This window comes from Rhinopithecus roxellana, chromosome 2 (assembly GCF_007565055.1).
Source record: "Rhinopithecus roxellana isolate Shanxi Qingling chromosome 2, ASM756505v1, whole genome shotgun sequence".
Classification (NCBI taxonomy): domain Eukaryota; kingdom Metazoa; phylum Chordata; class Mammalia; order Primates; family Cercopithecidae; genus Rhinopithecus; species Rhinopithecus roxellana.
Genome location: NC_044550.1, coordinates 52,368,628 through 52,395,122, shown reverse-complemented (window position 1 = coordinate 52,395,122; position 26,495 = coordinate 52,368,628). Strand labels below are relative to the sequence as shown.

Here is a 26,495-nt window from a genome sequence, read left to right as displayed (position 1 = left end):
AAAAGGAATTTCAGCAGAGAGATGAGAACTCTAAGAGTCAAATGGTAACTTGACAGATAAGTAGGTGGCGTAAATAAAAAAAGGGCCAAATGAAAATGCTAGAAATAAAAAAAAAAAAAACACCAGAAGTGAAGAAGTCTTTAATAAGCATATTTGTAGACTCCAAACAACTGAGAAAATCAATAAATTGAAAGATATGTCAATCAAAATTATCTTAATTGAAACACAAAGAAAAAAAAAACTAGGGAGAAAAACACAATTGAGCATCCAAGAGCTAAGGAACTCTATTAAATATTCTAACATCTTTGAAACTGAAGTCCTAAAATGAGAAGAGAAGATCAGTTTAAGAACTATTTGAAGAAAAATGGCCCAAGTTTTCTGAAAGTAAAAGACATCAAATCATAAATCCAAGAAGACTTCAAATCAGAATATATATTTAAAAAAGAAATGAGCAACAACAAAACACACAACACACGTTTAGACACACAATAGTCCAACCGCAGAAATCCAAATATAGAGAAAATCTTGAAAACAGGAAAAAAAAGACATTGTATACATAGAAAAAGGTATTAAAAATTACAGTATAATTCTTGCCAGAAACAGTGCAATCCAGAAGGCAATAAATGACATCTTTAAAGTACTAGCAGAAAAACTATCAATTCCTTACCCAATTAAAATATCTTTAAAAAATAATGTCAAGATACAAATTTTTCAAACAAGCAAAAGCTGAGAAAATCTATTGTCAGTAGTCTTTCATTAAAAGAAACATTTTTAAAAGTTCTTTAGAGATGAATTCGACACCAGTCTGAGATTTGGACCTACCCAAAGCAAGGAAGTATATAGGATATGGTTAAAATGAAAGCAAATAAAGGACTTGTTTTTCTTATTTTCAATTGCTTCATGAGGTAATTTTGTCTAAAGCTAAAACAGTAAAATGGGTTATGGAATTTATAACAGGTAAAAATAAAATGTTTAACAACAATAGCATATAGAACAGGAGGGAGAAATTGGAAACACTCTATTGTAAGGTTCTTACTCTACATTAAGTAACATAAATTGGAAAGTAGACTGTGATAAATCAAAATGTATATTTGACTGTACAGCAACCACTAAAAAAAAACTCTTTGTACTTATAACAAGCCAATCGTGGAAATAAAATAGAATCATGAAAAACTTCAATTAACCAAAAAAGGGCAGGAAAACAGTTAAAGAAAGAACATAAAGATGAGACAAAGAGAAAACTAGTAAGGTGGAAGATTTAAATTCAATCATATCAACAGTTACATTAAATATAAAGGGTTTAAAATATTTTATATTGACCATGCAGCCAATCACTTTGCTAAATTTATAATTTATGTACTAATTCTAAGAGTTCAACAGTAAATTTCTTAATTTTATATGTATATAATAATGTAATATGTGAATTATGACTTTTTTTAACTTTCTTTTGAATCTCTATACACTTTTCCTTCCTTCCTTCCTTCCCTCCCTCCCTCCCTCCCTCCTCTTCCTTCCTTCCTTCCTTCCTTCCTTCCTTCCTTCCTTCCTTCCTTCCTTCCTTCCTTCCTTCCTCTTCTTTCCTTCCCTCCCTCCCTCCCCTCCCCTCCCTTCCTCTTTTCTTTTCTTTTTTTTGAGACAGAGTCTTGCTCTGTCGCCAGGCTGAAATGCAGTGGCACAATCTCGGCTCACTGCAACCTCTGCCTCCCAGGTTCAAGCAATTCTCATGCCTCAGCCTCCCGAGTAGCTGGGACTACAGGTGCATGCCACCACACCTGGGTAATTTTTGTATTTTTAGTAGAGACAGGGTTTCACCATGTTGGCCACACTGGCCTCAAACTCCTGACCTCAAATGATCCTTCCACCTTGGCCTCCCAAAGTGTTGGGATTACGGGTGTAAGCCATCACGCCCACCAGCCACTTATTCTTTTTTCTTGCCTTACTGCGTTAACTCAGACCTGCAATAGAATTAAACAAGTATTGAAAGTGGGAATCCTTGATCAACACTGCACCATTACATAAAGTTTGATATATTTTTCTCCCTTTTCAAATTATCAAAGTGTCCTTCTATTTTTGTGGGTTCAAGTATTTCAATCAAAATGGAGGTTGGATATTATCAGGATTCTTCTGCATGTATTAAGACTGTCATAAAATTCTTTTTCTATTATTGTAAATTCTAATTTACAGATGGATAGATTTTTGGCTATTAAGCTACTTTGTTAAGGATGAGCTTGCTGTTAAGTGAATAAGAAAAAATTTAACCCAGGTGATTAAAAAGCTTTATTGTTCAAAAAAAAAGAAAAAAAATTTAAAAGGCCGGTGCAGTGGCTCATGCCTATAATCCCAGCACTTTGGGAGGCTGAGTTGGGTGGATCACTTGAGGCCAGCCTAGTCAACATGGCAAAACTACATGTCTACTAAAAATACATAAATTAGCCGGGCATGATGGCCTAGCTACTCGGGAAGCTGAGGCAGGAGAATAGCCTAAACCCGGGAGGCAGAGGTTGGAGTGAGCCAAGATCGTGCCACTGCACTCCAGCGTGGGCAACAGAGTGAGACTCCGTCTTCAAGAAAAAATAATTTTTTTTTAAAGAAAAATTTTGAAGAAAGCTACCTTGTATTTCTGAGATAAACTGAAAAGAGCCATGTAAAAAATGACACTGAAAGTCTAAGAATAAGATTACAAAAGTCACATTAAAGTCACATTAAAGTCACATTAAAGTAAAAGATAACAGCATTGTCTAACCAAGAATAAAGTAAACCAAGCAGAATCACATTTTTATTAGTTTAATGCTTAGTTGCATATCTAATAAACATTGAAGAAAACGGAGGATTACTTTAGAAAATAAATGGAAGAAATCTGTCCTATAATAGGAGACAACTACAATATACATTGAGAAAACACTAGCCATGCTTGATTTCCCAACAACAAACCTAGTAACATTAGATTCAAAGCTGGAGGAGGGGGTGAAAATGGTCTGAAATTGTAAAGAGAATAATCACGGGAAATAACTAGGCTTCCAGGCCCAGAGGTATAAGAGCTGAAGGAGAAAAAGAGCCATCACTTAATAGGTCTGCAGGAGAAGCAGTGTCCTCAGGGAGACCCAGGTATCCATCAGAGCAAGGAGATAAAAGGAACATTCAATGAAAAGGTTGTGAATTTAGGGAATTATTATTTTGATTATGAACTCCAGAGAAGGCACAGTGAAAGGATTTCAAGAGAGGCATGGGTGAAAAAGGGGTCAGAAGACAGCAAGAGCCTTAAGGAGATTAGATTCGGGAGATGAAAGATGATCTAAGAGTCGGGGTGTTTGAGGGTACCCAGTATCAACAAAGATAAATAATGAGACGAGTCTCAACTGACTCAAGTCAGACAGCGGTCAGAATGTTGAGTGCTGGTGGGTAGGGAAGGGTGAGTGCTTCAGCTTTCCTTTTGGCCTCTATCAGTAGAAACAAGGAGATCTCCAGCAGATCCTCACGTTTTAGTCATTTTTGTAATTGACTTTCCTCTGACATTTGAAATTGTGGTCTCGTATCCTTTTTGAAATCACCTTCCCTTCACATTTTCTTTAGTTTCTACTACCACCTCCCTTATCATTTACTCTCTCCCATTGGCTCCTTTTCTTCTACTAACACTTAATATTTTATGGTTCAGTCCTGCTTTTCTTTTCACTCTACATACAATCTGATGCTCCCCGGATGATTTCATCTATATCCATAGTTTCAGTCACTGCCTACATTCAGTTTCACAATGGACATCCTCATCTAGATAATCCATGGGTACTTCAATGACCAAAAAAAAAAAAAAAATTGTTCTAAAAACATCTCTGCCCAAGCCTATAGTACTGCTATATTTTAGTATGAGATAGGATGGGATACTTTCTACTATCTCAGAATCTGGCTGAAGTGAGGCCGCAAAGCTAAACGAAAAATGACAAACTCCCCCACACTCTAAAAAGGACATCCATGCCAGACTTACTAAAAGATGGTATCCCTATCATCCACCTCCTATTTTTTTAAAGAAAAAGAAGAAGAAAATTTGCAAACATGGAGAATGCTAGGGCTTTACATCTCAGTGAGGGGAAAGGAAAAAAAAAAACCTCTGAGACAGACTAGGTGACAACTGCAAAGAGAAACTGACATGTGAATCTCTGGGGTTTTTTGGTTTTGTTTGTTTACATTTTGAGACAGAGTCTCATTCTGTCACCCAGGCTGGAGTGCAGTGGCACAATCTCAGCTCGCTGCAACCTCTGCCTCCCCAGTTCAAGCAATTCTCCTGCCTCAGCCTCCCAAGTAGCTAGGATGCGCTACCACACCCAGCTAGTTTTTGTATTTTTAGTAGAGACAGGGTTTCACCATGTTAGCCAGGCTGGTCTCGAACTCCTGATCTCAGGTGATCTGCCCACCTCAACCTACCAAAGTGCTGGGATTACAGCCATGAGCCACTAGACCCAGCCCTGATATCTGAATCTTTTTTGGCTATCAACCTATTAAGATAAAGAAACTTAGCTGTTACACCTGTAATCCCAGCACTGGGAGGCCAAGGCGGGCGGATCATGAGGTCAGGAGATCGAGACCCTCCTGGATGACATGGCAAAAACCCGTCTCTACTAAAAATAGAAAAATGAGCTGGGTGTGGTGGCACATGCCTGTAGTCCCAGCTACTCAGGAGGCTGAGGCAGGAGAATGGTTTGAACCCAGGAGGCGGAGGTTGCAGTGAGCAGAGATGGCGCCACTGCACTCCAGCCTGGTGACAGAGCAAGACACCATCTCAAAAAAAAAAAAAAAAGAAAGAAAGAAAAAGAAAAGAAAAAAAGAAACTGCGCTGTATCTTGTTTTAAACACCAGAACTAAATGCAGCGAGAGTTCCTGGGATAACCTGAAGGATAGCCTCAAGAGTTTATTCAGAGAATATGTGAACACAGAAACTGGTCCCAGCCTGGAAAATTCTGCAAGAAAGAAGATGGCTGCAGCTGTCACAATGGTAGGGCAAAGATTTAGAGGACAGCAGTTGGGCAAGCTGCACTTTTACCACTGGGTTCTAGAGGTTTCCCACTGGCCACGCAGATGCTACAGAAGGGCTAAGACATCTTGACGGAACCCTGCCAAAGCCATGTACCTTGTGGAATAAAGGCACTCAGGAGTGCCAGGCGTAGACTACAGGAATCAAGAGCTAAAGGCAGGCTGCAAAAGGCAGCTGGAGGGTACACCGTATCCCTGACAGGGAACTTGGCAATGTGGACATAGCCCACAGGAGGGTTCCAAAAAACCATCCTCAGTGAATATCTCCGTAAGTCTACATTTGGACACCTGTTACACAGAAGGCACCAGAAGCTGGAGTACAATAATCTCAGTCAAACAAAACCTTGTCCTTTCTCCTAATCTTCCTTCTGATCAGAAGACAAAATCAGAAAGGGAGAGGAGGTTGAAGAATGAAGAAACACATCATGCGCCTCTTCTCCACCGCGGATCCCTGAGCCATGGTTAGATCTCACCTGAGAGGTAAATAAGCTTTCAACTGGATGTAAGCTTTTGACTGTGCATTTCACACCTGTGAATTTTAATTGCCAAAACAAGCTTGTTTTTGTTTTTCTGTTTTTTTTTCTGGAGACGGAGTTTTGCTTTTGTTGCCCAGGCTGGAGAGCAATGGCACGATCTCAGCTCACTGCAACCTCCACCTCCAGGGTTCAAGCAATTCTCCTGCCTCAGCCTCCCAAGTAGCTGGGATTACAGACATGCGCCACCACGCCCAGCTAATTTTGTATTTTTAGTAGAGATGGGGTTTCTCCATGTTGGTCAGCTGGTCTCGAAATAAAACAAGCTTGTTCTTACAGTTAAATGTAAAATGTTGCCAAGAGGCAAGAAAGGAAGATCCAATATGGCAGGGCTAAAGTCAAGGATGGGAAAACAATAAAGCCAGTTCCTATTCATGTCATCAGATATAAACTATATACCAGTCAAATTAGTCCATAGGGCTACCATCTACCCCATTATTCAAGTCGGAAATATAGGAGTCATCCTAGATTCTCCCCCTAAGATACTGAACCTCTTTCAACACATCTCTCTTCCTCCTGCCCCTGAGCTACTAGTGTAGTTCAAACATGAAGTACTGTAATAATCTCTTGGTGATTCTCTACCCTGGCCTACACTTTTAAAAGATTAAATTTAACACACAGGCCCCAGCCTAGAGATTCTGATTTAAATGGGGTCAGGTAGGGGCCTGCCATTAGTTTTCTCAAGAGGTCCTCAGTACTAACTGCAGCCAAGGTTGAGAATCACTAACCTAACTGATCTCTCCCACAATACAGGCTTACCTTCCCCCAAACTATCTCTCATAATGCCACAAGAGTCATATTTTTAAAAATGCAAATTTCGTATTATTTATAGCAGTGGTCCCCAATCTAGGCTACCCACTAGAATCACTTGGAGAGCTTTGTAAAATCCTGATACCAGGTCAAGTCTGGAGAAATGAAAACAGAATCTCTGGGGATGAGAACCAGGCATCAGTATTTATTAAAACTCTCCAGGTGATCCCAATAAGCAGATAAGGGCGAGAATCACTGTACTAGAAGCAATGAGAAGTCACAGAAGTCCAAACTCCCCTGAAGATAATGAAACCGTCCATCTAACCTTAGCACCCTCGGCTCTCACACTGCAAAAATCAGTGAGGCTCCCTGAAAGGCCACACTTTTACACCTTTAGGTAAAGTATCACCTCAATCCTGAAAGCCCCTTCTGCTCATCCAGAGCTAAGTCCAACCCACCTTTAAGGTTAAGACCTTTCAAGAATAAGCTCCTTTGTATAAACCTTCCCTGCCAAACACACAGCAGTCATTAATCCATCTGTGACCATTGTAATTCTGTAGGATAATTTTTAATGTTTCAGTCTAACTACCTTATTGAACTCCTTGAAACGAAAAACCTCATCTATGTTTTATCCCCAGTGCCTATCACTATGCATGGCACAGTTACCCTCAAATTTCTGCCAAATTCATTCGATTTAGGGCAAACCTTATGAAGGAAGAATTTGACCTTAATAAACTATATGAGATATCATATTTGTACATTATATTCAAGGCTCATTAAAGAAACCAACACCCGGAGTTTTAAAAAATGTAAGGCAAATGTTTAATGTTTGTTCTATTTATGAACAGTAACAAATCAAAGAAAGCAGGTGCAAAGGGCAGTATGTTTCCAGAGTCACAAGCGTGAAACCTGACAGAATAATAATGCTTGGCTTTCTATCTGAATAATATGTCCTTTAAAACATATCTTTTTCAAAATATTATGCTGGTATAATAAAACTGTATGTTTTAGGAAAGTGAGTTAGATGACTTACTTTACCTGACAACAAAATGAGAAAGCATTTGAATGCTTCCAATAAAATGTACTCAAGTTTAAACAACATTGATAATATGGCTACCAGCATCTGATGGCAATTTCTAGTACTCTGTTACCAAGCAGAAGTTCAGATCTCCATTTTTTTAAAGTTACATTCAATATTTTATATTTATATCGTTAAGTCTATATGTACCTTCCACAAATACAGTAATTTTGCTAAAATATTAACTAAAGAAGAACTGAATACCTACATTATCAACTTTATTCAAAAGATTTTATTGTACCCACATTCATATGGGCTATGGAAATCATATTCACATGCAAAATGATTACTATGTGTTTAAAGTAAGCTTTTTAATCTGTCAGACATCCTTGATTACTAAATTAATCCAGTCTTCACTGAATGCCTATTACTTGCTTGGGAATGTATTAAAACTGAAGTATCTGAAGTGACTAGTAAGAAAATAAAGGCATCAACCACAATATTTGGTATTTGTGGCTAATTGATTTTTTACCTTATTTGGCGATTTCAAAGGTGAGATGGCTATTTTATTTGGTGTCTGTGTTGTAGAATTTAAAGTTGATCCAATAACACCACTTTCAGATATTGTTATGGTCTTTGATGGAGTTCCGGGAGTAGACTGTGAAAGAACCCTACCTGCAAATGAGAGGCAGCACATCAGTTTGACTTTTTTCAATAATAGTATAAAAATTTATGTGATGATGCTCTACACTCACAAGGACTGCAGAATGTATGTTCGTTATTTCATGTTCAACACTTAATGAGGCACTAATGAACTGTGGTAACCCTAGGCAGAACTAAACAAAACACTACTTCTTAGCAATACTTAGTATCAGCCTACGTTAAACTCTACAAAAACAGTTTAACTCATGTGTTCATCAATACTGTTGCTATATCCCTCAGAGAGAAGCTCAGGGCAACTAAGCAATGTGCCCTGTGTAACACAGCTCCTGAAAGTCAGGACATGAACCCAAGTCTTAACACTTCCATCTCTGTATTCTACTATCTATAGCTGTCTTCCCATTTGAACTTAAGCCATGAAGGTACAATTGATATCCACACTTATAAAACAGATAGTTACTGGACTAATTTAAACACTGACAGGTTTGGCCGGGCACGGTGGCTCAAGCCTGTAATCCCAGCACTTTGGGAGGCCGAGACGGGTGGATCACGAGGTCAGGAGATCGAGACCATCCTGGCTAACACGGTGAAAGCCCGTCTCTACTAAAAAAATACAAAAAACTAGCCGGGCGAGGTGGCGGGCGCCTGTAGTCCCAGCTACTCGGGAGGCTGAGGCAGGAGAATGGCGTAAACCCGGGAGGCGGAGTTTGCAGTGAGCTGAGATCTGGCCACTGCACTCCAGCCTGGGTGACAGAAACACTGACAGGTTTAATACTATCTGATTTTAGACTGCCAAACAGGATAAAAAAAATGTTTTTTCTACCCACCCCAGCCAGATTCCATACTGCGTTCCCTTCTGGACAGGACCCTTCAGAAACAACAATGAAAAACTCTAGTGTCTGGATGCTTGGGGAACTGAAAATCATATTATATTGAGTTGAAATATCAGGAATTTTTATCCTAGGCAAGAAGAGACTACAAAGACATAACAGATCTTCAAATTCTTGAAGACTGTGTGATAGCCATTATTCCCATTCACCAAGTATTCTTCTAGCTTTCTCCCATTCTGGGCACACGGTAGAACTGCACTTGCACTTCCTACCACTCCCACCCCATCTTGTAGTTAGAGTCATGTCACTACTCCTGGCAGATGAGTTATGAGTAGAAGTGACGTGTGTTATTCTTGGGTCATAGCATTTATTACTGCCTATGCAAGACCTTCCAAAGTTTATTTTCCTCCGCCATCTGAGATGGCAGCTCCTCGGTTAGCCTGTGCCCCTGAGTGACTATGAAGAGAAGATACTTTTTGAACCCATAATGGTCATATAGATAATCATGAAGTATGAATGTTTAAAAAAACAGGTTTTTTACCCTTCTGAGATTTGGAGATTATTTTGGCAGAAAAACCAAGATTATCCTAACTAATCCAGGCTGTCAGGTTAAAGGCTTAGAACCAATCTGTATCACATCAAATGCAGAGAAACAGAAAATATTTCAGCTCAGCACTAAGAAATAACTTCTAACAAAAATTTCCAATTGAAATGACTATTTCAACACAAGTGAGTTTCAAGTCACTAAAGGTGTCCCAAGCAGATGCTGGATAATCAAATACACTGGCTAAAGAAGAAAGTCAGGCATCTAAGAAGTAGAGAAGATTGATAACTAAATTATCTCTAGAATCTACTCTCACCTTTAGATACTATGATTAAACTCATAGATCCAGCTATAGAGATGAAGGAGAGAGCATGATAGTGAGGGAGAAAGGGTAAGAGAGAAAGAAAGGGCTTTCACTTTAGACAAAAATAAAAAACTAATGTTTAGCAGCTTCTGGGCCATTTTTCCTGATAACAATGCCAAAGTATGCCTTTTTTTTTTTTTTCCTGAGACAAGGGTCTCGCTCAGTTACCCAGGCTAGAATGCAGTGGTGTGATCATAGCTCACTGCAGCCTTGATCTTCTGGGCTCAAATGATCCTCCCACCTCAGCCTTCTGAGTAGCTGGGGCCATAGGCACATGCCACCATTCTCAGCTATTTTAAAATTTTTTTTAGACATGGAGTTTTGTCATGTTGCCCAGGCTGGCACAGTTTCTTTTTTAAAAAGTGAATCAAGTTTTTTCCCCATCTATGAATTTTTAAAGTATTTTTAATACAATTTTCAAAATTTCTTTGTAGTACATAGATTAATTTTAATGACATTCTGCCAGGTTTTTAAAAAACCTGAATACATCATAACTACATAAAGTCAATTCTAAATAAACCAAATGAATCTACATCAAATGTTTAGAGAGCTGCTCTAAAGTATCGAGCCTGTCTAAAGTAATATGTTTGTCTATTCTGGTTTCCAAAGCTAATACCTGTGGGATAAGTGTGAAGCCCCAACAACCATTATGTTAAGAAAAGAAATTACCAGTAAAGACACAGTTTCATAAAATGTTCAATATTTATAGCCACTGCTATAATTTCATATTTTTTAGGAATTACACATCTTTCAGATAATATTCATAAACAGCCGGGCACAGTGGCTCACACCTGTAATCCCAGCACTTTGGGAGGCTGAGGCGGGTGGATCACGAGGTCAGGAATTCGAGACCAGCCTGGCCAACATGGTGAAACCCCATCTCTACTAAAACTACAAAAATTAGCCGGGCGTGGTGGCATGCGTCTGTAATCCCAGCTACTTGGGAGGCAGAGGTTGCGGTGAGCTGAGATTGCGCCATTGCACTCCAGCCTGGGCAACAAGAGGAAGAATCCCTCTAAAAAAAAAAAAAGAGCTCTGGTCTCGGCTGCAGAAGCGAGATGACGAAGGGAACGTCATCGTTTGGAAAGCGTCGCAATAAGACGCACACATTGTGCCGCCGCTGTGGCTCTAAGGCCTACCACCTTCAGAAGTCGACCTGTGGCAAATGTGGCTACCCTGCCAAGCGCAAGAGAAAGTATAACTGGAGTGCCAAGGCTAAAAGACGAAATACCACCGGAACTGGTCGAATGAGGCACCTAAAAATTGTATACCGCAGATTCAGGCATGGATTCCGTGAAGGAACAACACCTAAACCCAAGAGGGCAGCTGTTGCAGCATCCAGTTCATCTTAAGAATGTCAGCGATTAGTCATGCAATAAATGTTCTGGTTTTAAAAAATAAAAAAAATAAAAATAAATTAAAAAAAAAAAAAAAAAGAAAGAAAGAAAAAAAAAATTCATATAGAAAATCTTCAATTCCTGAGGATAACTGATATCAGAAAAAGGCAACGTAATGTTAATTCACTTAAAACAGGAACAAAAACTTCAATATAAATTACAAAACTAAAAGTAATAAAACTTTTACTTTCTTTTTGTGGCCTATATTTTTTAAAAATTCCGTTTATAATTGCAACTATATTAACTCTTAGGATGAACAAAGAAAAAAATCAGCTGTTGAGTTTCAGGGAGAGATATTCCTTCTGAAAATCTGGACGACAGCAAAAGGATAAATTATGTTGATAATGACAAATGGGCACGACATACTCATAAAGCAGGTCATTTCTACCAAAATATTTCTAGATTTCATCAATGTTCCCAAGAACCTTGATATCCTTTGAAATTCAAGTTACTCTTTTTGAGGGTCCACTTGGCTTTCATCCTGATGGCATTTCTGATTATCTAATCTAACCTCCAAATCCCTATTTATCCTTAGTTCCACAGATTCAAGCAAGCATGCAAGTTACATAATTTCACCTTGAAATCAATTTCTGTTGTCAGGTATTCTCCAAGAATCAAAAGAGACATACTCCTTAAAGCCACAGACTAGATAGGCTGGGGCAGGAAGGTAGAATATTCGAGTAAGGCCAAATTCTATAAGAGATTAATTTCACATTGTGATGAAGCTTGCTCCCATGAAGCAACCTTCTACCGTGAGAGCTGTGATAATGGGAACCTCTATTATCTCATGGAACTACCTCAAGTCTTGTCAGGTGGTTGGTATCTACATTTTACTAAACTAAGATGAACAAAATAATGTATTTACCCAAGATCACAGAGAAAATCAACAGAAGACCCATGACTAAAAACCCAAGTTTCCCAATAGCTCCTACTGTATCACTATAGTACCTCCATGATATACATATTCATGCAACAATACGCATTCACAGAACTACATCAAAGTGCCAAAAATAGGGGCCGGGCACAGTGGCTCACGCCTGTAATCCCAGCACTTCAGGAGGCCAAGGCGGGTGGATCACGAGGTCAGGAGATCGAGACCATCTTGGTTAACACGGTGAAACCCTGTCTCTATTAAAAATACAAAAAATAAGCCGGGCGTGGTGGCAGGCGCCTGTAGTCCCAGCTACTCAGGAGGCTGAGGCAAGAGAATGGCGTGAACCCTCGAGGCGGAGCTTGCAGTGAGCCGAAATCGTGCCACTGCACTCAGCCTGGGCGATAGAGCAAAACTCCATCTCAAAAAAAAAAAAAAACAGTGCCAAAAATTGTGCTAGGTTCTGGGGATGTGGAGACAGAGGAGAAAGTGAAAGAGCGAGAGAAACAAGATAAAAGAACCATCAATACAGTACATACATAACTACAATGGAACATGACTCTGCCTTAAAAAGAAAATTCTGATATACACTACAACACAAATGCACCTTAAGGACATTATGCTAAGTGAAATAAGCCAATCAAAAAAAAAAAGGGCAATGGACGGGCATGGTGGCTAACACCTGTAATCCCAGCACTTTGGGAGGCTGAGGTGGGCAGATCATCTGAGGTAAGGAGTTTGAGAACAGCCTGGCCAACATGGTGAAACACTATCTCTACTAAAAATACAAAAATTAGCCAGGCATGATGGCACACACCTGTAATCCCAGCTACTTGGGAGGCTGAAGCAAGAGAATCACTTGAACCCAGGAGGCAGAAGTTGCAGTGAGCCAAGATCCTACCACTGCATTCCAACCTGGGCAACAAACTGAGACTCCATCTCAAATCCCAGCTACTTGGGAGGCTGAGGCAGGAGGATCATTTGAACCCGGGAAGGCACAGGTTCCAGTGAGCCAAGATCGCGCCACTGCACTCCAGCCTGAGTGACAGAGTGACAGACTGTCTCAAAAAAAAAAAAACCATGGAGAGATAAAAGTGGGATACTAGTTGCCAGATGCTGGACTGGGGAAGGAAGAATAAGGAGTTTTTGCTTAATGGGTACAAGATTTCAGTTTTGCAAAAAGAAAAAGTTTTAGAGATGGAATGGTGGTGGTTGTATAACAATGCGAATGTACCTAACGCCAACGAACTATGCACTTAAAACAGTTAAGATGAGGCTGGGTACAGTGGCCCACATCTGTAATCCCAGCACTTTGGAAGGCTGAGGCGGGTGGATCACTTGAGGTCATAAGTCCAAGACCAGCCTGATCAACATGGTGAAACCCCTTCTCTACTAAAAATACAAAAATTAGCCAGATGTGGTGGAGCATGCCTGTAGTCTCAGCAATTCAGGAAGCTGAGGCAGGAGAATCACTTGACCCTGGGAGGCAGAGGCTGCAGTGAGTTGAGATCATGTCACTGCACTCCAGCCTGGGTGACAGAGTGAAACTCCATCTCAAAAAAAAAAAAAAGTTAAGATAGTAAATTTTATGTTATGTATATCTTACCACAATTTTTTAAAAATAAGTTTTTTAAAAGAACTAGATGATGAGGCCAGGCACAGTGGCTCATGCCTGTAATTCCAGCACTTTGGGAGGCTGAGGCGGGAGGATTACCTAAGGTCAGGAGTTCGAGACCAGCCTGGCCAACATGGTGAAACCCCGTCTCCACTAAAAATAAAAAAAATTAGCCAGGCATAGTGCCAGGCACCTGTAATCCCAGCTACTCAGGAGGCTGAGACAGGAGAATCGCTTGAACCCGGGAGGTGGAGGTTGCAGTGAGCTGAGATCACGCCATTGCACTCTAGCTTGGGCAATAAGAGCGAAAACTCCGTTCAAAAAAAAAAAAAAAGAGAGAGAGCAAGCTAGATGATGAACAAAACAAACAAACAAACAAAAAGCTACCATCATGAGAAATTATAAGGGTTATGGGGAGACAGACAAGAAAACCAACATTTATAATATAGTATGACTAATGGATAACTCAAAGCCAGTGTGAAATTTATCAGAAGTTTAAGATAAGTACTTGGTAAGTATAACCAATTTTTATGGAAATAAATAGGAAATGATCAGAGAAAGAATACCTGACTAAACCTAGAAGTCAAAAACTTCCGAAACGGGTAATCTAAGAAATAAAATGGATGAGCCAGCCGCGAGGAACAGCAAAGAAAGGCATTCCATGTAAAAGGAACTTTGCCAAGACCCTTAGTCCTACAACTTAGTTTCGATCCATTTGGTGATTTCTTACAATAAGTTAAATCAGTAGGTTTGGAGCTACTATTTTGGAGGTGAAAATAAAAAGGCATGCATTAGATCATAAATGCCTTTAATGCTAAGAAAGCAGTGGCATTTGAACTTAATCCCGATGGGTCCACCTGAAGAAATGAACAAAGCCAAGAAAATTTTAAGCAAGGGTGTGACAAGTTCAGATATGCATTTTAGAAAACTCACTTATACACAAATATAAAATCATCTTGACTGAAACACAGAAAAAGATAGTCATCTTTAATGAGAAGCCCAAAAACCATTAAAAAAAAAAATCTCACGGTACTTTGAAAGAGTATTAGCTGGCAGGGCGCAGTGGCGCATGCCTGTAGTCTCAGCACTTTGGGAGGCCAAGACGGGTGGATCACAAGGTCAGTAGTTCGAGACCAGCCTGGCCAACATGGTGAAACCCCTGTCTCTACTAAAAATACAAAAGTTAGCTGGTTGTGGTGGCGGGCGCCTGTAATCCCAGTTACTCAGGAGGCTGAGGCAGGAGAATCGCTTGAACCCGGGAGGCGGAGGTTGCAGTGAGCCGAGATCATGCCATTGCACTCCAGCCTGGGCAACAGGGCGAGACTGTCTCAAAAAAAAAAAAGCATTAGCTGCAATATAAAGACTAGCTGCATGAAAAAAGACTGCAGTCTTAGCTGCAATGTAAACATAAAGATGATGGAATCTCCTTGTGATACAATTCAACAGAAAGGCACTTGGATGGGTTAAAATTTAGCATATATGAATTTTTTAAGGTTATAAAGAACCAGTTAAAAGTAGAAATTATCTATCCAAACTGAACTTAATGCCAAGAATGCTAGTAAAATTTTACAGAAGTATATATGTATTCTGGTAGGCCTATTAAGTCCGGGTGCAATTAAAAAATAAAGTTACAATCAGTCTGCAACACATTATAAACAACCCAAAGACCAAGCAATGACATATACAAACGTCTATGATAGGGTGAACTCTTGACATCAACCAAAAATTCATTCAGATACTTCCTCAAACACTACAATTGTTTACCATACAACCCATACCTCCTCCTTCCCATTAACTAAAACTTTTCAGGGACTCTCTCAGAGTCTCTTCAGAAACTCAAAACAGTAAAGAATATCCCATTAAAACACTCCTGATTAAGCCCCTCTACCTATACAAAATCTCCAAGGGGACTGGTGTTTTCTTTTTAATCAATACTTCCAACCCTTGCTTACTTATAGCCAATTGCAGCCCACTTCCTAAACCAGCTCCAAACCCAAACCCTTTCCAGTCTTTTCTTTGGGGCCACACCTGCCTCCCATGACATGTCTCAAGACATCAGCTTCCTATACTGTCACAAATCTCTACTGAGCACCAAGAGAAAGAGAATAGTCACTCACCTAACACTGCTTTCACATTACACCTCTTCTCATTAGCTAAAATGAGAAGCCTCTCTACATACAAATACAAATCGAGCCTACGTACAAATCAAAGCCTCAGGAAAATGACAAGTCACTGCCATTGACTTCCGAGTTGTCTACCACTATGTTGTAAATGTATTAAAGACAGATGGTTTTAATATACATGCTAGGAATGATCAGTTAATATTTGAGTACCCTCATCAAGAATACACAGTCTAGGGATGGGTAATTAGGATATGAAAGTCTCTAGTCAAAAGTTTACCATCCAGAGGTGCTTTCATATAAGCCTTTAGCACAGTAGAAATTAGAAATGATCCCATAACTAGTTAAAGAGTCATTTAGTATGGCTCTGGATTAAAGATCAATATGGCTGTGTGATTTTTCTCTAAAAACCTTGAGCTGCTAGCCAAACAAGGAATAGGAGGGTTGGACTTAGCCAAGCCATCAGAGAAAGAGACCGGAAAAAGAGAATCAATAGTGTCTACGAGAGAGCAATAGGATGGGTCATGGACTTCATCTTGAGGAAGGAAGAATTTGAGGACAGGAAAGGAATGATTATTGAGAAAGTAGAAAAATAAATGGACCAGAAATTTCAAAGTCAATTGCTGGATTGGGAGTAAAAAGGCAAGTAAACTAAAAGAATAAAGAGAACGAACACTTGAAGTCAAGATTTCTGAGGTGATATAGTGATTGGTGATGACACATATTAAAGTATAAAATAAAAGAGAACTGGGCCACACTAAGGAGTGTTCTAATAAAAGTAATTCAGCTAAAATTCTGTTATCACTTAAGTAATTACTATCATTGTGACAATTTTCTGTTAACAGATAACTCCATATAGAGTATACTAAAAGACTGAAACCAAAAATTCAAACAGAAACCATGAAATACTATACTCTTGTGTATATTAATTTAAATTTATTAAACTTAGCACATGTGCTCCAGAGTCAAATTGCCTGGGTTCAAATTCCAGCTCAGCCATTTACTAGCCGAGTGCCTCCACTTCCACACTGGCAAAATGGGGATGTTATTAGTACCTACCTATAGGATTGCTGGGGAATGATATAGTCACCACATGTAAAGGGCTAAGAATGGCACCTGGCACACAGTGAACACTATATAAATATTAGCTAGTATTATTGGAGTTTGAGACTTTGCTAGTATCATGGTAAATTTCTACCAAAAACTAAGGAGACTAAAGTAATGAACTGATTTTCAGATAAAGCATTTTGCTTGAAGCAAACATTTCTTATTAACTAGTCTGGTTTATAATAATAAGCTATGTTTGTTACACTAAAACATTTTAAGTTGACAGAACAGCCTTTTTAAATCTAAAAGGAAGATAAATATTTAGCTTAATAAACTATAAAGAAATATAACCTGCAATGACTGGTGGTGAAACTTGAGTTGTCTGTCCTGTAACTGCTTTACTATTAATTGGTTTTGCAAAGATCAGCTTCGTGATTACTGGACCAGAGGTTGGCGTTCGAGGCTTCTTAGCAATCTGAAACATATAAATAACTATGAAGACCATCTGTTTCTATAAAATGCCTATTAAATCAAAATTATACCAAAGATTCATACAAAGTAGTACATGTAAAACCGGCTCACACTTAACAGAATATATCTATGTATTAATATTAATGTTAAGAACATTTAAAATGCAGACATTCATCAAAATATTAATATGATCATATCCTTAATCCCATATATAATAATACTTTTGCATTTTATTATAATTCCTTATTTTCATGTCTTGGATATATGCATATGATGAAAACAAAAGTAATAATAATGTTTAATGAAAAAATAAAACTATGGCACAGTAATATTTTTGTTCAAAATAACAAATTACTCAATAATAAAAAGAGTAAGTAAAGAAAGTATAGTGCAAATGACAAAGCCACCTATATATACAATTACATTGGCCCTTGGATGCAAAATATAAATACATACACATTAAAGGTAGGCTTATGACTAGATTTTCAACTTTAGATCTAAATATGAGTAGATTAAGGGAGAACTGAGTAAGGTAAAGCCCTAGGCTACAAAACAGAAAAATTTGGTAGAACAAAACTATTATAAGGGCAACAGCTGTGAAATATTATTTACTAAACTATTAGGTACTATACTTTTCTTCTTTTAAAGATGGGGTTCTGGGCCAGGTGCAGTGGCTCATGCCTGTAATTCCAGCCCTTTGGGAGGCTGAGGCAGGAGGATCACTTGAGGTCAGGAGTTCAAGACCAGCCGGGCCAACATGGTGAAACCCTGTCTCTACAAAAATAGAAAAATTAGCAGGATGCGGTGGCGCACGCCTATAATCTTAGCTACTCGGGAGGCTGTGGCAGGAGAATTGCTTGAACCCAGGAGCAGAGGTTTCAGGGAGTCAAGATTGCACCACTGCACTCCAGCCTGGGTGACAGAGTGAGTGAGACTCTGTCTCCAAAAAAAAAAAAAAATGGGGTCTCATCTCGTCACCCAGGCCAGAGTGCAGTGGTGCAATCATAGTTCACTGCAGCCTGAAACTCCTGGGCTACAGCAACTGTTTACTATATTTTAAATTCCTTGAAGAGAGAATCTATATTTAATTCATCTCCAACTTGAAGTTATATATTGGCACACTGTTGACCTGAATTATAATTCTCCGCAAGTCAAGGAGTGTAGAATTATCAAATTTTTATATTGCAATTATCACCATATACAAAGACACAGCTTCTTCTGAAAGTTAAAAGAAGAAATTTACCTAGGATAAAAATCAAAGAATTTTGGAGTGTGAAGAACATTAAATATTAATTATATCTTTTGGCAATGAAAATTGAGACCATAAAAGTACTATTTATTATAGGAAATAGTGACTCAAATGAAAATATATGACCAACGTGAATAACTGAAATACACCGGAAGCTATAATAGATCACAGAACTAGACAAATATTAGCTCTTTGTGCTCAAATTATAAATTAAACTAAATAACACAATATACTCACAATATATTACTTTTTTATACTCAGAACACATTACTGACAAAACCAACTGTATATACGATACAAATTACTTAAAAAAGATACCCATTATTGTATTTAAAAACAGCCAACTTGCAAAACTACAACATACTCAAATAAATCCATAATTATACTCTAGAAAGCTAATGAAATTTAGAGAAATACAAATTTCCCAAGTATGTTTACAGACCTAAAACCCTAAAGTCAGTCAAAATTGTATCTATTGTATCTATAATATTAAGGATCTCTAGAGGTAGAAGTATTGCTATTCTTAGAATGCCATATTAACAATAAATAACCTTAGCTATAACAATTATGGGCTTAAAGTATTTCCCCATTTTAAACTGATTTTTCACAATCATGAGTATATGAATACTTATCAGTGAGAAAAAAATATAAACAGTACAACCAAAAGCACATTAATTATTCAAACAAACAATCTCATCTTGCTCTTGTGGTTATGTTTCTTTAGCGGTGCTGAAAATAATAACTTTTGGTTCCATTAAAGAACTATGAATTTTTTGCACTATGAATTCTAAAGTATCCTGTAACAAAATTATTAAGTAAAACAAAGCATCAAAGATCGCTTTAACAAGTTTATAGAATCAGCAGCTTAAGACAAAAATGGAAAAAAACCTTACAAATAAGGTAGTAAAATATGTCATCAAGTAATACATACAAGTAATTTTTGGCACTGTGTTGGATAGATTCAGGAGCTAGGAAGGAGTTCTGTTGTCCCAGACTGCTAGTTATTTACTACTCTTATAAACTACGCACAGGAAACATGGGAAAGTGTTTATATATCTGTTATTACATATAATTATACCTGTTACTGCCTCTGGCTTCAAAGGTCACGTCTTTTCTTCATTTTTCAAGATGGCCTCCATCTTCCACCCTTGCCTGCTAACTATACCCTAACAGTCTTAATACTCTGATTAAACTTAAGACAACACTGACAACTACCTAGGGGGAAAAAAAAAACAGAAAATCATATAATCTTTGTAATACTAAACCAAATATTCTGGTGTTGAAAAAGGAAAAATATAGATGCATAGTTTTTAATTTGTCTTTTGTGCTTCAGAGCTTTGTAGGTCACTTCTTTTTTTTTTTTTTTTTTTTTTTTTTTTTTTTTTTTTTGAGATGGAGTCTCGCTCTGTGCCCAGGCTGGAGTGCAGTGGCCGGATCTCAGCTCACTGCAAGCTCCGCCTCCCGGGTTTTAGGCCATTCTCCTGCCTCAGCCTCCCGAGTAGCTGGGACTACAGGCGCCCGCCATGTCGCCCGGCTAGTTTTTTGTATTTTTTAGTAGAGACGGGGTTTCACCGTGTTAGCCAGGATGGTCTCGATCTCTGACCTCATGATCCGCCCGTCTCGGCCTCCCAAAGTGCTGGGATTACAGGCTTGAGCCACCGCGCCCGGCTGTAGGTTACTTCTGAGTTGGAAAGACTTAAGTCGCCTAAAAATAACGGACCGTACAGGTAAAAAAATATTCTAAATGTAATTCTTTTGTTTTTATTGTGTTTTTTTAAATAGAATTATTTTTTATTAAATAGAATCAGGCTTTAGAAAACTAACAGTAGCCTGGGTGCAGTGGCTGATGCTTGTAATCCCAGCACTTTTGAGAGGCCAAGGCAGGTGGATTGCTTGCATCCAGGAGTTTTGAGACCAGCGTGGGCAACATGGCGAACCTCCATCGCTACAAAAAAAATACAAAAATTGGCCAGGTATGGTGGCTTGCATCTGTAGTCCCAGCTACTTGGGAGGCTGAGGTGGGAGGATCATTTGAGCCTGGGAGGTCAAGGGTGCAGTGAGTCAAGATTACACACTGCACTCCAGACTAGGTGACAGTGAGACCTTTCTCAAAAACAAAACAGACAGAAAAGTTACAATAAAACAAGTTATAAGAATTAGATCCAAGTCTTCGCTTTTATCGTCATTACTTAGGGAATTAAAGTAGAGAAATAATAGATACAAGCAACACTGGTCAGTGAAATGGCACATATGCCTTGCTCTCATAAATTAAAAAAAAAAATGACATTCTAATTTATGTTCTTTTCCTTTTTTTTTTTTTTTTTGAGACAGGGTCTTACTGTAGCCCTGGCTGAGGTGCAGTGGTGCGACCACAGCTCACAGCAGCCTAGACCTCCCCGGCTCAAGCGATCCTCTCACCTCAGCCTCCTGAGTACCTGGGAACACAGGTGTGCACCACCATGCTGGGCTAACCTTTTGTATTTTTGGTAGAAACAGGGTTTCACTATGTTGCCCAGACTGGTCTCAAACTCCTGGCCTCACAGAATCTGCCCACCTTGGCCTCCCAAAGTGTTGGGCTTACAGATGTGAGCCACCACACCTGGTATCAGTTTCTTTTGAACATAATTATGATCCATATTGCCAAAGCCAAATAAACTTTGGTAAACTAATCAAAACAAGCTTCAAAACTGAGGACAAGATGCTTGATGGTGATAGGATCTCTCATCCAAGAGATTCTTAGCAAAAATAAGAAGTAAAAGGAAGTCATAGATAAGTGAGAATAATGAACAAGGAAGAGGACTAAACATTTAATAGTAGCAAAGGGGACACAGGCAAGTTATAAGATTTAAGAAATTCTACAAAGTTCTTAAATGCAAAGCCCATGAAAAGTGGTTTCTAATTCTACTGTCAACACAGTAACCAAAACATTACTTCTAGTATCAGCTAAGTGTAGTTTCCCAAAACCTTCCTACTTCCTTCTTACACATTTTCTTTATTTCTATGCATTCTCCTTTTTTCTCAAAGATAGCTCTTTCAAACAGAGGATATATTTTTGTTTCCTGGTCATAATTAGATCATTGCATTTCTTTTTTCTTTTTTTTTTTTTGAGATGGAGTTTCACTCTTGTCGCCCAGGCTGGAGTGCAATGGCACGATCTCGGCTCACTGCAACCTCTGCCTCCCGGGTTCAACAAATTCTGTCTCAGCCTCCCGAGTAGCTGGGATTATAAGCACTCACCACCAGATCTGGCTAATTTTTTGTATTTTTAGTAGAGATGGGGTTTCACCATGTTGGGCAGGCTAGTCTCAAACTCCTGACCTCAGGGGATCCGCCCACCTCAGCCTGCCAAAGTGCTGGGATTACAGGCTTGAGCCACCACGCCCAGCCGATCACTGCATTTCTAAGAGTAGTGGTGGCCTAAGAAAGCCTATCTGGGCTTGATAAACTGGAAATAACTTAATATATATTCCAGTAACCTTCTTTCTTAGGGTCCTGTTCATACTAGTAATAGGTACCATTATGAAACATCCTCAATATTTTGAGAATTATACTACACATTTCATCATGATCAAAAAGTATTCTTAAGAAAAAGTCAAAAACTCAGAGAAACCTACAAAAGTTTTCCATAACTGGTAGGATAACGTAGAGGCAACTCAAACCCAGCTGGTACAACTCTAAAGCCTGTATGTTATCTTCCATCGCATGTCACTGTCTTTTCCATGGTACAAACATAAATAATGGCAATGAACAGTAAACTCCAAATAAAAGGCACACGCTGGCTAACATGCACTATTACTGGCTCTGAGGGTTTCTCAGAGCAACAAAGTTCTCCTAGCCTTTGGCCATCTGTTAACTGGAAAAAAACAAAAAACAAAAAACAATGTTGTCTAAATGATTTTTTGATAGCCCAGCAGCAAGTCTGGCATCTTTATACCAGCAAAACATCCTTGTAATCAAACTACCACTAAGAATAAAATGCATTTTAAAATTAGTAAAAGGCTATAAAATACTAATTTGGAATTTAACCAAAATTAAGTTTGCTTTGTAAGTTATCTGGTAAAAATTTTCATAAGCATTAGACATATCAAACTTAAAAAAAACACACACAATTACGTAAAACAACATTCAAACGAATTCAGTAACAACTATGTATTTAGTAACCCTACAAACACAACTATGAACCAGTTAAATTTTTTTAACATGCATTTTAATTAGTAAGCCCCCTTTTTTCTTTTACCTGTACTGTTTTTAACTGTTGGGTCTGTAACACAGAGGGCTGAGTTGTAGTATTAATCAGTTGACTTCCTGGGGTCAATGCTGAGACACCAATGACAGGTTTCACCTCTGGCCTCCCTCCAATGGTAACTACTTTAATTTGCTGCGGTGGTAACTTAGCATCTCCTGACTGGGCCTGAGTTGTAACTTTCTGAGCCTGGGGTAGTTGGCTATGGGGTAGTGCTAAAACAATTGGTGAACCAGACTTGCCCAAAGTTGTTAAAATTAACTTCTGTCCATCTGGTTTAAGGGTCTGATTGCCAAGTTTAAGATCAGATGTCTGTGATACTTTGTTTAAAATAATCTGATTGGCTGATATAGTCACAGGAGTCTGAGCACCAAGTTTTTGAAGGCCACTTGGAAAAGCTGGTTTCACTGTGGTATTAGAATCTGCTTTAGTAATTGTGGTATTCACTGCAACTTGGTTAGTGTGGTTACTGTACACTGTGATTGGTTCCGTGGAAATGGGCGTGGCTGTAGAGTCACCAGTAGAATTTATGTTGACAATTTCTTCCAGTTCTGTCTCCATGGGAATTGGGGATGAAACAATAACAGCCTCAATACTATCATCATCCACTAAAGTTATACCAGTGTCCATTATTTCCTCTGGAAGCAAACTATTCACCTCGGCTGGCACCACCTCCATGATCGTTCTCCCACTAGAAAGTTGATCAGGCACTGTAATAAAAGTTGAAAAATGAACAAGTTACTAGGTTTCAAAAGATGTAAGAAAAAAAATCCAAGAAAAATGCAAATGACAAAATGACAATTTTTAAATTGATATATAATTGAAGGAAGAACATTCCTGATGCTTATCTGGGCTAAATCATGTTAACACATCTTCAACCTGCAAGAATCTGTAATCTAGATCATATGGAACACAAAACTAGAAGCAAACATTCTTACTCTCCTTGTCTCAATCCACAAGTATCTCGCACTCAGGCAACACTAAGTCACATAATCACATGAAACTCCTTTCTAATGCCCTCTAATAAAACTTGTCATCTTTGATGTATCTGATCTTATTTCTTCCCAGTTTTTTTTCCTCTCATTGACAGACTTGAAAACTGCTGATTCACACAAGGAAATAAAGATTTAAATATTAACATATTGTAAAATATATTCAAAACTCCAATGAGCTAGGTTCTAATATGAGTGTACTATCCCATTTTAAAAATCCATTAAATACCAAAATTAATGTTAAAGGAGTTTCTAGAGTAATTCATCTCAGTAATTGCAGATCAAATAGCATTTGTGGTCCAACTTTGATCAACTAGCTTCATACCAAGGAAACTTTTATTTGGAAAGAAGATTCTCAAACCCTCCTCAGCCATTTACTTATTTATTTGTTTGTTTGTTTGTTTATTTATTGAGACGGAGTCTCACTCTGTTGCCAAGGCTGAAGTACAGTGGCACAATCTCGGCTCACTGCAACCTCCGCCTCCTGGGTTCAAGTGATTCTCCTGCCTCAGCCTCCTGAGTAGCTAGAATTACAGGTGCCTGCCACCATGCCAGGCTAATTTTCGTATTTTTAGTAGAAAGAGGGTTTTGCCATGTTGGCCAGACTGGTCTTGAACTCCTGACCTCGGGTGATCCACCTGCCTCAGCTTCCCAAAGTGCTGGGATTACAGGCATGAGCCACCATGCCTGGCCATCCTCAGCCATTTAAAGTGTCAAAAAGAACCATTTAAGAGATGCACAGCCAGTCCCCATGAAGAAAAAAAAGTAATAGTCATAAAGCAGATTATGAAAAACTTCAAGCTGTGGTACTTTTAGCCAAAGGTCTGCAGAACTTCCAATAAAGGAATCAATTATATTATCTTCATGTATAAAAGACAGTAAATCATGTTTACGACAGAATAAATTGCAGTGAGTTATTTGCCCACAGAACATCAGATCCATAGGAACCTAATCAGCAACTTTCTTCTCTTCCTTTTTTTTTCTGAGATGGAGTCTTGCTCTTGTTACCCAGACTGGAGTGCAATGGTGCAATCTTGGCTCACTGTAACCTCCACCTCCCAGGTTCAAGCGATTCTCCTGCCTCAGCCTCCCAAGTAGCTAGGATTACAGGCATGCGCCACCACGCCCAGCTAATTTTTTGTATTTTTAGTAGAGACCGAGTTTCTCCATGTTGGTAAGGCTGGTCTCAAACTCCCGACCTCAGGTGATCTGCCCACGTTGGCCTCCCAAAGTGCTGGGATTATAGGTGTGAGCCACCATGCCCGGCCCCGTTTTTTTAAATATAAAAATATACCACCCCGGCTGGGCGTAGTGGCTCACGCCTGTAATCCCAGCACTTTGGGAGGCCAAGGTGGGCAGATCACGAGGTCAAGAGATAGAGACCATCCTGGCCAACATGGTGAAACCCTGTCTCAACTAAAAATACAAAAATTAGCTGGGCATGGTGGTGTACACCTATAGTACCAGCTACTCAGGAGGCTGAGGCAGGAGAATCGCTTGAACCCGGGAGGCTGAGGTACAGTGAGCCGAGATCGTGCCACTGCACTCCAGCCTGGCGACAGAGCAAGACTCCATCTCAAAAAAAAAAAAAAAAAAAAAAAGATACACCACCCATATAAAATTAACACAAAAGTAGCAAATTATGACTATTAGCATTGGCAAATACTACTACTGCCAAAATAAACCATCATTATTGAGTGCTTACTATACAACAGTGATGACATAATTTAATTTATTCTCACAACAACTCAGAAATGGGAATCATCATTATCTCTGTTTTATAGATGAGGTCATTTAGAAAGGTTAATTTGCCTAAAGTCACATAGCTAGTGAATGGTAGAGCCAGGACTCCAGCTCAGGTTTTTAAGATGCCACAGTTAATAATCTTGGCTGGGCACAGTGGCTTTTGCCTGTAATCCCAGCACTTTGGGAAGCCGAGGTGGGCAGATCACCTGAGGTCAAGTGTTCAAGACCAGTCTGGCCAACATGGCAAAACTCCATCTCTACTAAAAATACAAAAATTAGCCAGGGCGGTGGCAGGTGCCTGTAATTCCAGTTACTCAGGAGGCTGAAGGACAATAATCGCTTGAAGCCAGGAGGCGGAGGGTGCAGTGAGCCGAGATTATGCCACTGCACTCCAGCCCGGGCAACAGAGTGAGACTCTGTCTCAAAAAAATTTTTTTAAAAAGATGCCACAGTTAATAATCTTAATCCCAAAATTATATTCCCTTAAATTTTACCATTGGTGTTTTACAACAGGGAAAAAATAAGTCTACTTTTCCAAACAAACAAACAAACAAAAAACCGGCATACATGTGCAGAACATGTAGGTTTGTTACACAGGTGTATGTGTGCCATGGTGGTTTGCTATACCTGTTGACCCATCCTCTAAGTTCCCTCCCCAACAGACCATAGTGTGTGTTGTTCCCCTTCCTGTGTCCATGTGTTCTCATTGTTCAACTCCCACTTATGAGTGAAAACATGCAGTGTTTGGTTTTCTGTTCCTGTGTGAGTTTGCTGAGGATAATGGCTTCCAGCTTCATCCATGTCCCTGCAAAGGACATGATCTCATTCCTTTTTATGGCTGCATAGTATTCCATGGTGTATATGTGCCAAATTTTATTTGTCCAGTCTATCACTGATGGGCATTTGGGTTGGTTCCCAGTCTTCGCTATTGTGAATAGTGCTGCAATAAACATACGTGTGCACGTGTCTTTATAGCAGAATGATTTATGTTCCTTTGGGTATATACACAGTAATGGGACTGCTGAG

The 26,495-nt window shown here is 39.0% G+C and overlaps 2 protein-coding genes across 7 annotated transcripts in view; one reads left to right on the top strand and one right to left on the bottom strand.

Moving 5' to 3' along the window:
- Positions 1-26,495, bottom strand: part of LIN54 (lin-54 DREAM MuvB core complex component) — an 87,861-nt gene that overhangs the window by 39,370 nt on the left and 21,996 nt on the right. For 3 of the 6 annotated variants that reach the window (XM_030917914.1, XM_010358946.2, XM_030917916.1), the window contains exons 2-4: positions 22,726-23,441; positions 17,120-17,243; positions 7,853-7,995 (exon numbers count right to left, since the gene is read on the bottom strand). In XM_030917914.1, coding sequence (XP_030773774.1) covers positions 7,853-7,995; positions 17,120-17,243; positions 22,726-23,409 — 951 coding nt within the window. In that variant the 5' untranslated portion in view covers positions 23,410-23,441. The remainder of the gene's footprint in view (positions 1-7,852; positions 7,996-17,119; positions 17,244-22,725; positions 23,442-26,495) is intronic. The other 3 variants (XM_030917930.1, XM_030917922.1, XM_010358947.2) reach the window with 2 other exon arrangements.
- On the top strand, positions 10,757-11,125 carry LOC115893568 (60S ribosomal protein L37). The gene has a single exon (XM_030917935.1). The coding sequence runs from the start codon at positions 10,777-10,779 to the stop codon at positions 11,068-11,070; it is 294 nt and encodes a 97-aa protein (XP_030773795.1). The 5' UTR covers positions 10,757-10,776; the 3' UTR covers positions 11,071-11,125.

Bases quoted from the DNA above. Each gene is read 5' to 3' on its own strand.
- LOC115893568 (XM_030917935.1), top strand. From the start codon at position 10,777: ATGACGAAGGGAACGTCATCGTTTGGAAAGCGTCGCAATAAGACGCAC.